The sequence below is a fragment of the Triturus cristatus genome, chromosome 2_2 (genome assembly GCF_964204655.1).
Source record: "Triturus cristatus chromosome 2_2, aTriCri1.1, whole genome shotgun sequence".
Classification (NCBI taxonomy): domain Eukaryota; kingdom Metazoa; phylum Chordata; class Amphibia; order Caudata; family Salamandridae; genus Triturus; species Triturus cristatus.
The window spans coordinates 1,020,578,103-1,020,593,244 of record NC_140582.1 but is presented as its reverse complement, the minus strand read 5'-3'; the positions used below and the strand labels follow the sequence as shown (position 1 = coordinate 1,020,593,244).

At 41.7% G+C, this 15,142-nt stretch overlaps 1 protein-coding gene across 2 annotated transcripts in view; it reads left to right on the top strand.

Moving 5' to 3' along the window:
• ACOX3 (acyl-CoA oxidase 3, pristanoyl) overlaps positions 1 to 15,142 on the top strand; it is a 409,344-nt gene that overhangs the window by 658 nt on the left and 393,544 nt on the right. Inside the window, exon 2 of one of the 2 annotated variants that reach the window (XM_085642482.1) lies at positions 9,197 to 9,325. The exons of the other annotated variant lie outside the window; for it this stretch is intronic. Within the exon in view, the coding sequence (XP_085498608.1) occupies positions 9,197 to 9,325 (129 nt within the window). The remainder of the gene's footprint in view (positions 1 to 9,196; positions 9,326 to 15,142) is intronic. 2 annotated transcript variants of the gene reach the window in all.

Below are 15,142 nucleotides of genomic sequence, written 5' to 3'. Positions count from 1 at the left end.
ACACCGACAAAGTAGATTTGAAAGCAGCAGATGAGCCCTTTTATACTCCTGCCTGTCAAAGTGCTGTGAAAGAATTATATTTTTTTTAACAGAGAGACTATATTTTGAGTGTGTTATGTTGGTTTGGTATGAGTGATTTATTGTGGAGATAGTTAGAACTCCTGCTATAAATGTTTTCCTTTGTGGTCATTTCTTGCAAAAGACAGGAGAGCATTCAACACAAGTAATCTTTCCCACTTTTACGGTGAGTCGTTCATGTTGACAAGACCTCTGTCCTTTTTTTCGACATTCCTCCGGTGCTCACATTTTACGCAGAGATTCAGCATCGTTGCTGTGAATTCTTAAGCTTTGCACTTTTTTGAATTCACAGGCAAATACGCGAATTTATTTATTTTGTAGCTCTTATTATAGGTCTGCTTGATCCTGTAAGTGTGACAGCACTCTGTACCATGGCCAGTTCACAGGATGGTAATTGGCATAGTACATTAGAAAACAGAAGAAAGGGCTATGTAGAATTGCAAGGTGAAATGAGACAAGGAAATTGATCTACAGCATATATTTACAAAATGTTGCCAGTCGGTGAACAAATATGTATGTAATTTAATTAAAACCAATGGCGCGGGTTTCAAAGATGGAATTAAAGGATAGGTCATGTATCCTTGGCGAGCACATTTCATATTCTAGAGGCATTCCCGGAGAAAGTGCATTTGAGGGTGAAGTTTTTTTGAATTTCTGTGGGTTGAGAGAAAGAGTTTGAGCTTCTTTAGGACATGTGTTTCTTCAGTTAGTTCTAGTTTTCGAGCGAGGGAGGGGAATTTGGATGCAAACCTTCATAAACAGACATACATTCATGTATTGAGAGTGAGCTTCAAAGGTGTGAGCTTTTAGAGCTCTGTGGGTAGGTGTTATTTGATCAAATTTTCGTGTGCCTGTGACCAGCCTGGCTGACGAGTGGAGGATGGCTTTGAGGTAGGTGAGATAGATGCTCAATAATGCGACTAGTAGAGTGTTTCCATTCTCAAAGAGGGTTACCAAACATGCCTGTACAGCAATTTAATTAATGTGCATGTCAATATTGACATGTCAATCCAAACAGAAACCAAGAGATTTAGATGATTTAATAGTCCTGGTAAAGATGGTTAAGGCTGGCAATGTGTCAATCAAGCCTTGCGAAAGGCTTTGGAGTTTTTAGGTGACGGAATTTTTTTTTTGTTCTTCTGGATTGGGTTTCATCCATCTGAACTGATGTCTGAAAGACACGGAGTTAAACTATCGGTGTTTTCAGTGTTGTCAATTTATAGATTCAGCTGCGTGTCATTAGTGTATTGGTGGAAGTCCATACCAGCTGTTGAGATAAATATTTCCCAAGAGGTTAAATGCACAATTTGTACTGTACAAGAGCAAGGATGGAACATTAATGTACACCTAGGGTCAGCTTAGGGTTTCTTTCCAATGTTACACTTACATGCCCCTCCAGCCATGTGATGTGTTTTCAAATGAGTGGTTGTTAGGCGGACCACAATAAATTTCGGGCTTCACGCAAAAAGATTAAACTTTGAAGAAACTTTAAGTGTAACATTGGAAAGAAACTGGTATGCATTTCGTCACTCTTGCTTTGAAATATTCTGTTTGCCTGTACACTCAACCAGTTACACCCATGGATTAAAGAAAACTGAAAAGCGTACAAAATGAAATCGTCACATGCAAGACGTTAAAAGCATCCTATCTCAGGAGCGGAAAGCTAATGACCTGTGTTTCAGAAAATATCACGGATAATTGGGAGTTGGACTATGAAATCATGAGTGTTAATAGTTGTACATGGTTTATATCACAAATATGTTCTTTGATGACAGAGTAATATGCTGTATTTCATATTCAACGTGTTTACTAACATTCGAGGGTAGGCGGGGTATTCGATTAAGGTACCTTGGGAAGTTTCATCTAAAGGGCGTGGGCAAGTATAATTATCAAGTATGAGTCTAACAGCAAACCAAAGCGTACGAGGTTGTTGTATCCTGGTTTCTATGTGTTCATGCTCCGCCAGTTAGTTCCTCCTAGAATGATGTAATATGGAATGTTGGGGGTCAGAGACTACAGTTGGAGAAGGACTGAGCAGCATGCTGGCTGCTCCTGGTGGGGCTAGTCTTGGACTGCACATCTGGACATGCAACTTGTACAATAAATACTCTTGAAATACTACCATCTGTCTGGACCAAGTTACTACAATTTTATGGCGATGAGTTGACTCAAGAACCTGCGTCTGCTACCTCTCAAGTTCAACTGGGAGTAGCTGGTAACCTACTGTCAAAGAAGCAACCTTTGCATCTACAGCTGCATATCATCAACTAACTGGTACACCTCAGCCCCACCAGTGACCTCCACATCGGTCGCCCTCTACATAACAGTGCCAGCTCCTGTCTCATCTGCAGCTCAAGTCTTTGCATGCTGGCTCTACAGCGTCTCAACAATAAAGGAACTAGGTGATTGGATTTTAACTGCAGCTAAAGTCACTGCATGCTGTCTCCCTCCAGCCTCTCAAAAAGCTAGTTCCTGCATTTTCTTTTTCGACTACAACTCAAGACAGTTCCTGCTGTATCTGTTTTTTTGTGGTTCCCGCTGGAGTGGTGTGTTTTTGTCTTCAGTGGTCACAGCTATTGGATCTGAACTGTGTATTTGTTCAAGGAACAACTTGTGGTCACTTTCACTCTGTCTGTTGTTCATCTGACAGACGCCTACAATTTCTTCAAGGGACCTGATCTCGTTATCCTCCTTCTCTATGCGCAAGAAGGGAGGTGTCGACATGGTGTTTTAATAGCGCCTTAATGTCTATTCAAATCGTTCTACACATCTAGACCTGCACAAGAGCGGACCTGTGAGTTCCCCATGCAAGGAGCGCACGTTTGCGAGCTGATAGTGTGAAGATGTGTTTGGGGACTGCCTGCTTCTATGTCACGAGTCTCTCCGGTCATATTCAGGTGAGACGCGTCGTGTCTGTTATTGTTGACAATGCTCAGACCTCTCGTTACCCAACTGTCATCTATATTTTGAAAACTAACTAAGCTCGTGCCCAATGCTGCACGCACTTACCTCAGTGTTGTCAGTGTCTTGCTCCCGTGCGGTCTTTCCATTTGTGTGACCTACGTCAGCAGGCCCGTCTTCTCTGTGACGGCCATTTCATCTTCAGGGATTCCTTCGTGCTTTCGGGCACGCTGATGCAGTGAGCCACCCGGGAATACGTAAAAGGGCGTACCGCCATCTTGTGATTGGCCTATTCTTTCATACCTGTAGTAATCAGGAGATCACACTGGAGTGATGATGTCAACGTAGGTTTATTCAGGTATCAGGTAAGCAGGTACACAGGTAGAATAAGTCCAGGTATAAGTCATGGTAAACCTCACCGGGAGCAGGCTGCTAGCTGCTCATCCCCATCAATCCAACTGTCACTCCTCATCCAGTCACCCAAGCATTCCACTCATAGCCCACACACCAAACATTCCATTCAGAAAAGTCACACAGGCTGAGCAGCCAGGGACAAGGAAACATGGGAGAGGCAATCCATAACACCAGGATACTAAATACCTCTTCCCTAATGGACAAAAGATAGATGTAATGTAAACAAAGCATAAAAGATAAAAATAGTATGTAACTATAAACATACAATTGCAGCAAGAATAAATCGTTCACAACCCAGGGAATGAGGAAAAAACAACATCACAAGGGGAATAGAACTAACAATGATGAATCTAAAGTCGGGACCCAGGGATGGCGTAAAACACACATCACGAGAGGGAACGGAACAGAAGACAAAAGAAAAAGACGGACACACAAGAATACCCATTCCCCTCCTCTCATGATAAACAAGCATTGGCATAGCCAATAGGTCTCGCCTTTGGGACCTTATAAGTGTTTAGCCATGCAACAGTTGCATAACTAAATACTCATAAGGTCCCAAAAGCGAGACCTATTGGCTATGTCAAGCGGCCGCAAAAGTGAAAGTGATCGCGATCAAACATCAAAGCGGCAGCGAAAGTGAAAGTAATCGCGGTAAAGCGCTGCGCGCGCGCCCGCGCACATGCACTGTAGCTCTAGGCTGGCCTGGTAGCACTTTGTGGAGCCCTCTCAATAAGTCTCGCCAGACCAGCGCATGCGCTGGGTCAGGCGAGACCTAAAAATGAGTAGATGTAAATATGTAATATCTCCATGTAAGGAGTATAGTCAATGTGGACAGAAGGGACTAGTACCCAACGTCCTGCCCCCACCCTAAACAGGGGACAACGTGTACGTAAATGTGGACAGAAGGGACTTAAACCCAATGTTCTGCCCCAAACTAAAATAAGGGACACCAAAAGTAAAATCATTATGAATTGAGGACAAAAGGGACTACACCCAATGTCCTGCCCCCACTAGTAACCAAGGGACAACCTGTGAAATAAAATTTGAAAGCTCGCCAATGTGAGGAGGCAAGCAAGGCAAAGACTTTGCAAAAAAACTTGTGCGGCACAAGGCGTCTTAAGCACGCAGGGACACCCCCTGCAACATAAACTTGTGCGGCACAAGGCGTCTTAAGCACGCAGGGACACCCTCTGCAACATAAACTCGTAAAACTTACCCTGTGTAAGGGTCCACCCCTGTGTAGGGGCCACGTGTAACATTTATTTGGAAAACGGACATGTACCTAAACCCATGGCCTTCCCTCATCAATCAATCAATCAAGTAATTTGTAAAGCGCACTACATACCCGTGAGGGTTTTCAAGGCTCTGGGGGGAGTGAGGGGGGGGTGCTGCTGCTATTAGTCGAAGAGCCAGGTCTTGAGTTGTCTCCTGAAGGTCAACAGGTCTTCGGTTTGTCGTAGGTAGAGGGGGAGGGTGTAAATGTCGCCATATGCTAGATAATTACAAGCACATAGGGGAATTATTGAGGGTTTAACATTTTATTCATTAGTTCTATGTTTTAATTACTTTTTGTTTTTGTTTTGCTTAAGTTATCCTTTGGGCCTAATAGCAAGATGGCCGCATGACACACACGAAGCGACGGCTACCGTTCCACGAGGTTTCAGGCCAAGTGTGCATGCGCCAAGCGCCGTACCAGTAGCCTCAGCCTGACCCCAAACACGATGAGCCTTAGCAAGGTCATGACGGGACGCCTGCCAAATGTCCAAACAAAGGACTTATGCAAGAAACCGGATGGATCATGCCTGACAATATGACATCATGAACTGTACAAAACTACACCGGACGATTCCAACCGACCAATGGGATTAGCCCAAATTCTCAATATTGTAACTTTTAGTCCGTATTTTCATTATATAAACGATGTTAGAATAGAGAGAAAAAAGCTTGCTGTTCCGGTTCTACTTTTGTTGACGGAGACGACGGTGACGCTACGCGATGGCTGTGTTCCTGAATCTTTGACAGACTGACTTGCTGCCCAATTTCTTGATGAACTACGAACTATTGAAAATTCTATGGGCACTGATCGATACTTGCACGTCTCTGGTCCTTGACCTGATCTTTGGGACTGTAGCGTGCTGACGACTAAATTTGATGACTTAGAGGACGACTGATAGCCAGAATAGGTAAATATGGTGTTCTGTGATTTGCGTAATGATTAATAAATTTACTAGATGGATCTAAAATTATTGCATTTTTAGATAAACAAATTATTGATTAACAAGAAAATGTGTTTGGTCATTTATTGAAGGGGAGTAGATCAGGATATTTGAGTATGCTGGACTAAATCATCAAACTCAATCCAACTAAATTGATCCGTCGATTTACGTGGGAGGAGTATTTTAATGATTTGCAGTAATAAAGGTATTAGTGTATAGAAGCGTAAATAAGTTTTCTCTCTATAGGTTATAAGGTATTCCTTTCATGTCAGCGCTTGGAAACAGTTATTCTTCCCGTAAGTACAGGCCAGTGAGAAGCGAAGTGTGAATGTTGGTGTTATGGGCCCCACCAATGATTGTACGAGTGAATGTGTTAATGTGATATTTGGACTGTGACAAAGGGAGGATATATTAGGTACGGGGTTTTGTCTTGATTCCCGATACCCAGGTTTCCGCGCTGCATCAGTTTTTCTGGTAGCAAGATGATGGTATTTATTGTTTTGGTTTAGGTGATTATTGCTTGTACATTGCTTATTGATTGGTATTGGTTTATGTATTAACACTCTATGTTGAGTCGCGTCCGGGTTTATGTTGTTTGCACGGCTTCTGGGATGTAGGAAGTCGGAAGTTTGTAACAGTTCCGTAGTAGAGCAGAGGTAAGCGCTGCTCTCGGGAAAGCCGGAATTGTTGTTGCCCTGTAGGTACACAGGGCAAACGTGTAACGAGTGAAGTTGCACGACGCATTGTCTGGGTTCGATTCGGTGACACCGTCGTGTGCTGCCATTAGAAATATCTCCTGTATGAAAGAAGTGTATGGTAGCGAAGGTCACCTGTGAAATTTTGGTCTTAGGTACCAGGAGTCCAGAAGGTACTCTGATAACGCTTATCACTGGATTGGCTAGTCAGCTAGAGACTTAGACGCTCCTGATTGGTGCGTTAGTCTGTGCCGCGCTAGGAGTGGAGAATTACAGGGTGACGTAGACGCTCCGGATTGGTGCGTTAGTGTGAGTCGCGCTGAGATTGAAGAATTACAGAGTATCGTGGATGATCCGGATTGGTGCGTTAGTGTGAGTCGCGCTACGATTGGTCAAGAATAACAGTACAGTCGTAAGGAGAGACTAGCGATACACGGAAGACAGAAAAGATGTATTACGATCCACCAGAAAAGGAGAAAAAGTCCTGGTTTGGGAAAATTAAGAAGTGGTTTAAAAAGGACAAACCGATTGTGACTAGGGAAGGACAGTTACTTCCTCCACCGAAAACCCCTGCATCCTTTATGGTTGCGAAATACGAATATCATACTTGTATTTGGTTAGACAATTGGGTAAAATACACTAGAGACGACGAAGTTTTAGCATTTCCAGAGCATGGTTCGTTTAATTTAGCAGTTTTGAGAAATTTGAGAGAAAGAATGATGAATCTAGAACCAAGACCTAGGTCGACACAGTTTGAAGCATTGACCGAATGGGAAGATGAAATGCATGACAGAGAGAGACAGAGGAGTGGCGGAAGGTATAAGTACATGTTTGGTAGATATGGGCATGACGCTCATGATGACAGAATGAGAAGGTGGCGGAATGAAAGTATGACTAAAGGTCTGTTTTCTGTAAGAACTGCTGAAGAAGTTGGAGGTAGAAAATGTACAGAAAAAAGACATAATGTTGAATCAAGAGGGTATGGAGCGAATGAGTCGGAGAATGATGTTCTTGATGACATGTTTTATAAAAATCCACCTCCGTATCAACCAGAATCTGAAATGTTGACACCAAGTGCCCCAATGAGAGAAACTTTATGAATCATTAAGTCAGAACCAGTGTCCCAAGATTTAGAGAAAAATAATTCCATTAGAGAGAAAGTCAGATAATAAGGTAAATGGTGAAAAGTTGGCAGAATTTGCAAAAACAACTTTAGAATTAACTGAAAAGATAAGAGAATTCACCAAAAATTTAGAAGCTGTAACTGTTCCAGTGACTATAGGCCCTGTGATGCCTATTTTTGATAAACAGAAAGATAGTGAACATTGTTTAACAGTTCCTTATAATAGCAATAAACAGATTGAGAAGCCAAAACAGAGCCTAAATAAAAATCCATGTAGACAGACAATGAGTATGATCGAACCAAATGTTTCGAGTAACCCATTTATAGGCCCAAATATAGCAGAAAAACATACATTGACAATGGAGTCAATATTAGAGACACAAAAGGATTTAGAACGAAGTAATGTAGAGAAGCCAGTAGGTCCATCTTCAGAAGAATTGAGTGAATGGTTGAGAAGCTTGCAGAGTAAAGACAAAGAATTCCAATCAATAGATGTGGCCAAATTACGAATGGTACTGGAAAAGTTAATAGTAGGAACTATCCCCACAGAGAAATTAAAAACTTATCAGGATGAGGAATTACTATTTTTGTGCAAAAGTGTAACATGGAGAGCGAAAAATCTGCACGAAAGACTAGAAGAAGTAGCAAATGAAATGGGTATAGATATTGAAAAAGTAAAGGCTTCACAAAAACCATATCGGATAGATTTCACTGAAAAAGATATTGAAAACTTGAACACCACAGGAAGGATAAGTCAGATTAAGGAAATAATTATTTTGTTGAGAAAATGGGGCGATGTAGATAAATGGAGAAGCAGGTGGTACAGAAAACGAGATGATGCCTAAGATAAAACATTTGCAGCATTCCCGGTGAGAGAAAAAGAAAAGGTAGTGACAGAATGTCCCATGAGAGAAATTCCAGGAGGAGGATATGTGCATGTTCCATGGACTAGACAAGATATTTTGTCATTTACGAATGATTTCCCTCGACTACGCGAAAAGCCCGTCGAGTGGTATAGGCAAGTGGAAAGATTTGTGAAATTATCTAAAGTGTTATGGATTGACCTAAACTGCCTGTTTGACATAATATATCCAGCAGATTTATGGACAGAGTGTAAATTAATGATTAATTGGCCTACACAAGAATACCCTAGGGATTCAAAGACAGGGGCTCCAGAACCCGAGGTAATGAAGAAATATGAACAGGTTATTGCCTTTCTGAAAAATAAAGTACCTCCTAAAGAGACAGATTGGGTGAAAATTGACAGAACTCATCAGGAAAGCAAAGAGTCGGTACATGCATATTATGAAAGGCTGATTTTGGCCTTTAAACAGTTCAGTGGTGATGAAAATTTGAGTGAAAAAGATTTAAGTCATTTTGTATACAGATTTGTATATGGTCTACGTCCAGAGATTAGTGAGATGATCAAACAACATACTGTAGATTGGCAAAATAAGAAAATTGATGAAGTATTGAGACATGCAAAATATTTCAGTGATGAGATTGAAGCAAAACAGCGAAAATTAAAAGAGAAGGCTATGTGGGCACAAGTAAAAGTAGCAGAGAGGCAGGAAGCTCAGTTAGCGGAACAAGCAAATAATACAGGCCCTAGACAAAAATTAATTCCTGGGAAAGGTAAGGGAAATTTTAATATAGAAGAAGCTAAAAAGAAATTCCCATGTCATAATTGATGTAGAGTAGGGCATTGGAAATCCGAGTGTAAATTTCCCCCAAGTACTAATAATGAAAATGCATCATTGAATCTACAGGTGAGTGGTCAACCGCAGCGACAGCAGCAGGTTGTTACCCAACAGAATCAGGTGCCAAAACCGCCTTTTCCACAGAGCAAAAACTCACAGAAATACAGTAATGAGACAGGATTCTACAACGAAGAACAGGTAATCAAGCTGCCGCGCGCTAGCGCTATTTCGCAGTATTGGCAACAACGCGATGAGAGCTATTCAGAAGAGGATCATTGACGGTGCCGAAGGGAGGAAGAAGAGTGCGTACTTGGCGCAACTCTAGAAGTAGACCAGACAGGCCCATTTGTGGATGGAAAGATAAATAATGAAAGTATTACTTTCCTAGTCGATACTGGTGCTACTCGATCAACTGTCAGGTCAGCTGATGTTAAGAACCTTGCTCTCTCGGATGAAACGATCCAAGTAGTTGGTGTATCCAACAGACAGATTAAAACTTATCTTACAGAGCCAGTGAAAGTTAGCATAGGGAAAGTTTCAGAAATGGACCGCTTTGTTGTGTGCGATACAAGTCCTGTGAATTTGTTAGGTAGGGATTTGACGTGTTGTATAAAATGACTATGGCAAACAGGGAAAATGAGGTTACTGAAACTTATCCTGTATTTAACCCTGATGAATTACCTAAAGAATTGAAACAGTCCGTGAAAGCAGAAGTTTGGGATTTCACAGGAGAAGATGTGGGACTAATGAGAAATGTAGATCCAGTAAAAATAACAGTGAAGAAAGGAGTAAGCTATCCAAATGTCCCTCAATATAAATTGACACCTGAAATAATTGAAGGAGTCACTCCGGTGATTGAAAAGATGATAAAACAAGGCATACTGAGAGAAATAATGAGTAGTCCATGCAATTCCCCGATTATGGGACTGAAAAAGCCTAATGGAAAGTACAGGATAGTGCAAGATTTGAGAAAGATAAACAAAATTGTTGTATCTTGCTGTCCCATTGTACCAAATCCATCTGTGATTTTGTATCAGATTCCCCATGATGCAGAATGGTATACAGTGATTGATCTATGCCATGCTTTCTTTTCCATCCCATTGCACCATGACAGTCAGCAGATTTTCGCGTTTCGTTTTGGTGAGCGTATTTTGGCTTGGTGCCGAATTCCACAGGGGTATACAGAAAGCCCCTCAATATTTAATCAGATATTGAAGAAATCCTTGGAGAGTCTAGAAATGCCCGAAAATTCAGTGTTAGTCCAATACATCGACGACCTTCTTGTGGCGTCGAAAACCCGTGAAGCCTGTGAAATAGACACTATAGCCTTGCTGAATCATCTGGCTGATGGAGGACTTAAAGTGTCATCATCAAAATTACAATTTTGCAAGAAAGAAGTACAATATGTAGGCCACAATATCGAAAAAGAACTGAGAAAGATAACAGTAGACAGAATCAGGATCATAAAAGGAATGAGAGCCCCCATGACCCAAAGAGAGGTGAGAATGTTTCTTGGAATGGTTGGATACTGTCGTCAATGGATTAGCAATTTCTCTTTGATTGCAAAGCCTTTGGTACGTTTGACAACCAGTGATGTGAGAGATCGAATTGATTTGAACAAAGAGGAATTGGCAGCTTTTAAGCGTTTGAGAGATGGGTTGTGTGAAGCACCTGCATTAGGTATGCCTGATTATGAAAAAGAGTTTGAGTTGTACTGCAGTGAGAGAAATGGTTGTGCACTCTCTGTTCTAATACAGAAGCATGGAAAACTGAGGAGACCAATTGCATACTTCTCATCAATGCTAGACCCAGTAGCTATAGCCTTACCTGGGTGCTTGAAAGCAGTGGCTGCTACCTGTCGGAGTTTGGAACAGAGTGAAGGAATTGTGATGGGATATCCTGTGAAAGTGTTTGTACCGCATGATGTGGCAATCCTTTTAACAAGGAGTCGCACTCAGTACATGACACATAGTCGGCTCACTAAGTATGAGAAAGTCATATTAGTTGCAACAAATGTAAGTCTTGTAAGATGCTCGAATGTGAATCCTTCAACATTGCTTCCTGATGCTGAGAATGTGGAAGTCAGAGATGAAGCAGATCATGATTGTCTGGATCAGGGGTCTCCAACCTTTTCTGTAGTGAGAGCTACTTCTGCTCGAGGAAAGTCTTCCTGAGCTACTAGCAAATTTTATACCTGTAAAATAGTGACGACACTATGACCACCCAAAGCAAGATTTTCGGTAGTTACCACCCAAGTATACCAAGTGCGGTTACCAGTAGAAACGCTGGGAAAATGTTCAATAGTAAATGCCTCCCCTTGACTTATGAATTAACATTCAAATCTTGACATGCCCAGTGTCACAAAGGACATTAGCACAGCAGTACGTCTCCCCATCTCAGCTTGAATTATCATTCACCAGTTTCTGAAAATGCACATTTTTCTATCTAATACTACTTTCCACTGTGGGCAAACAAACTCAATTTTCCATAAGAAACCCCATTTTTGAAAACTAAAACTACCTTTAAAATGTCAGTTTTCAGTTTTTAAGAAATGCACAGTCCCAAAACATCAGCTTGACATTGTCATCATGTACTCTCATGTACAAATGCCTCATATGGACAGACTACTTTGAATTCCCAGGTATTACAGTCATATGCCATGGATGCTCACCAGTGGTATAGGAAACAATGGTCCTAGACTTCTTTAAAGCTACAATTCAGTTATGAAAAACATTCATTAGTCAAAGGGCATCTGGTATATATAGAATTAGCATTGTATCATTAATGTACCACCATTTTCTTTACAATGCAAACAAGTATATCTTCAAAAGACACAAAGGCACAAAATATTGCTCCAATAGTGACTGTTTATTATTTAGTTACTTTTATAACAGATCACCATATTCAATGCTCCAAATAGAGAAAGAGGTTGCTCCAAGGGGAGTGTGAAAAAGGAAAGTGCTCGTGAGGTAGGACAGATATAAAGGAGGGGAATTTAAAAGGCAAATTCAATAACCAATCAATTACACATTCTGGTATCCTTAGTAAAACTGGTCGTGATTCATAGTGGCACCAGTTTTACAGATAGGCCTGTCCCTTATGGATTTACAAATATTCATTTCATGATTTTCTGATGACGCACAGAGAACATTCATCTGTGAAAAGGCAGGGCTGGGATGATATCAGGTACAGGCCCACTGGGGGAGAGTGTCGACGGTTCGACCCTGGTGCAATGAGGGTAATTTATATCCTCTGCAGGTGGGTCTTCCTCAGGCCTGGGGGAGAAAGCAACCTAAGGTGAGGTACAGTCAGGATACTGCCCCTGCGGAAGACCCGTCTGCAGAGGATATAAATTATCCTCATTGCACCAGGGTCGAAACGTCGACACTCTCCCCTAGTGGGCCTGTACCTGATATCATCCAAGCCTGCCTTTTCACAGATGAATGTTCTCTGTGCGTCATCAGAAAATCATTAAATATTTGTAAATCCATAAGGGACAGGCCTATCTATAAAACTGGTGCCACTATGAACCACAACCAGTTTTGCTAAGGATACCAGAATGTGTAATTGATTGGTTATTGAATTTGCCTTTTGGATTCCCCTCCTTTATATCTGTCCTACCTCACGAGCACTTTCCATTTTCACACTCCCCTTGGAGCAACCTCTTTCTCTATTTGGAGCATTGAATATGGTGATCTGTTATAAAAGTAACTAAATAATAAACAGTCACTATTGGAGCAATATTTTGTGCCTTTGTGTCTTTTGAGCATATACTTGTTTCCATTGTAAATAAAATGGTGGTCCATTAATGATACAATGCTGATTCTATATGTACCGGATGCCCTTTGACTAATGAATGTTTTTCCTAACTGAATTGTAGCTTTAAAGAAGTCTAGGTCGGACCATTGTTTCCTATACCAATCTTTACCCAGGTCCGTGGACAATTGTGGGTTACCCTATTATATCATAATGGATGCTCACCATAGCACCACGGATGCCTGGATTATGCCAGTAATGCCCACCATTATACTAGGGCCACAGTTGTGCCAAGGCTGGAAACCAGAAGGATTAGGGATAAGACCGCATATCAGTCATGACCATTAATATGCCAGGAATAGGTACATATAGGCCAGTCATGCTCAGAGTAGGTCTGTGATGGCTGCCAGCATACCACAACTAGACCAAAAATACTACAATAGTCAAGGATGACCATTATTATGCCATTGGCACTATTATGTCAGGAATGGACACAATTATGCCAAATATAAAACTCTTATGATGGGGCTAGCATATTTATTTGGCGGTTCTTGACACCAGGCATAGTTTCAGGAAGCAATAGTGTTTATTATGGGCACACACATAAATGTTGATGAATCTCTTAATTTTCTCTGGTCAGGATCATACCCTGTTCTCCTCAGGTCTTGAGCTGATCATGCATCTAACTGACACATTTTCACTCTGACTCCTGCAGTCCCGCACTTTGGTGGGTCAGCACTGATTACAGCTCAGGTTACTGCTGCCATACTTTTTTGATGGTGCGCTGTTCACACACATGTTGTGACTGATAAAGGAGGGACTCTACAACATGGTCAATCTCCTTGTGGCTTAATTATATAGATTGGATACAGACTGTCATGTAGCAGGTTCTATAAGCTGGCACAGTGTGTGTTTTTGAGTGTTAGTATGAGTTACTGTGATACGTTTGGCTAGCTGTAACTCTTAGGGTCTTGAGATGATCAGTGCGGCCTTCTTTAATAGGCACCTACTCTCTGAAATTGATACTGGGCTTGACTTTACCTCAGAGAGCTACTTTGAAGGTACTGGCGAGCTACCAGTAGCTCCCGAGCTACTCGTTGGAGACCCCTGGACTAGAGCATGTAAGATTGGGAAGAGTGTGAGAGTGACTGTGATAACTGACAGCCAGTACAGCTTCGGTGTGGTACACGACTTCGGCCAAATATGGCTGCAGAGAGGGCTTTTGACATCAAGTGGAACTCCCATTAAGAATGCTGAGGTGGTTGGGAAATTGCTTGAGGCGATACAGCTGCCTAGGCAATTGGCTGTTGTAAAGTGTGCTGCTCACAGTCAGACTGGTGATTACATCGCCATCGGCAATAAGTACGCCAACGATATGGCTCAATACTGTGCACGTAATCAGAATTCAATAAACAGGGCAAAGGAGAAAGAGGTGATTTCTTGCTCTTTGATGTTTACTAACACTCTAGGTACCTGGGAGGAAGTGAGGCAATTACAGGAAGAAGCAGGAGATGAGGAAATGAAACCGTGGGTAAAAGCAGGATGTGCACCAAGAGAAAAGGATCATGTGTGGGTCTATCGGGATGGAAGACCAGTTCTGCCTGATAGCATGATGTCTGCCATGGCACGGATGTATCATGGTCAGGGACACATAGGGAGAGATGCCATGATCAGGTCATTTAAGCAGACCTGGTACAATGCAAAATTTAGACTTGTAGCAGAAAGTCTTTGTCAAAGATGCCTTATATGACAGCAATACAACCCTGGAAGAAAGACAGTAGTGAGCCTAGGAACAATAGGTCGAGAAGGAGGGCCTTTTACCAGAATGCAAATGGATTTCATTGAGATGCCTCCCTGTAACAGGTTGAGGTATGTTCTAGTTATGTTCTAGTTATAGTCTGTTTGTTTTCTAGATGGGTGGAAGCATTCCCAACAAGGAGAAATGATGGAATAACAGTGGCAAAATTACTTTTGAGGGAATTTATCCCCAGATTCGGATTCCCAGTAACAATTGAATCAGACCGAGGAAGACATTTCCATAATGAGATCATAAAATTGATTTGTGAAGCATTGAATGTACAGCAAAAATTACATTGGGCCTATCGTCCAGAGGCTTCTGGTGTGGTGGAACAGATGAATGGTACTATTAAAAACAGGATAGGGAAAATGTGTTTAGCCACAGGTATGAAATGGCCTGATGTCTTGCCTCTAGTACTCATGACTATTAGATCAATTCGAGACAGAACTACAGGGTTGAGC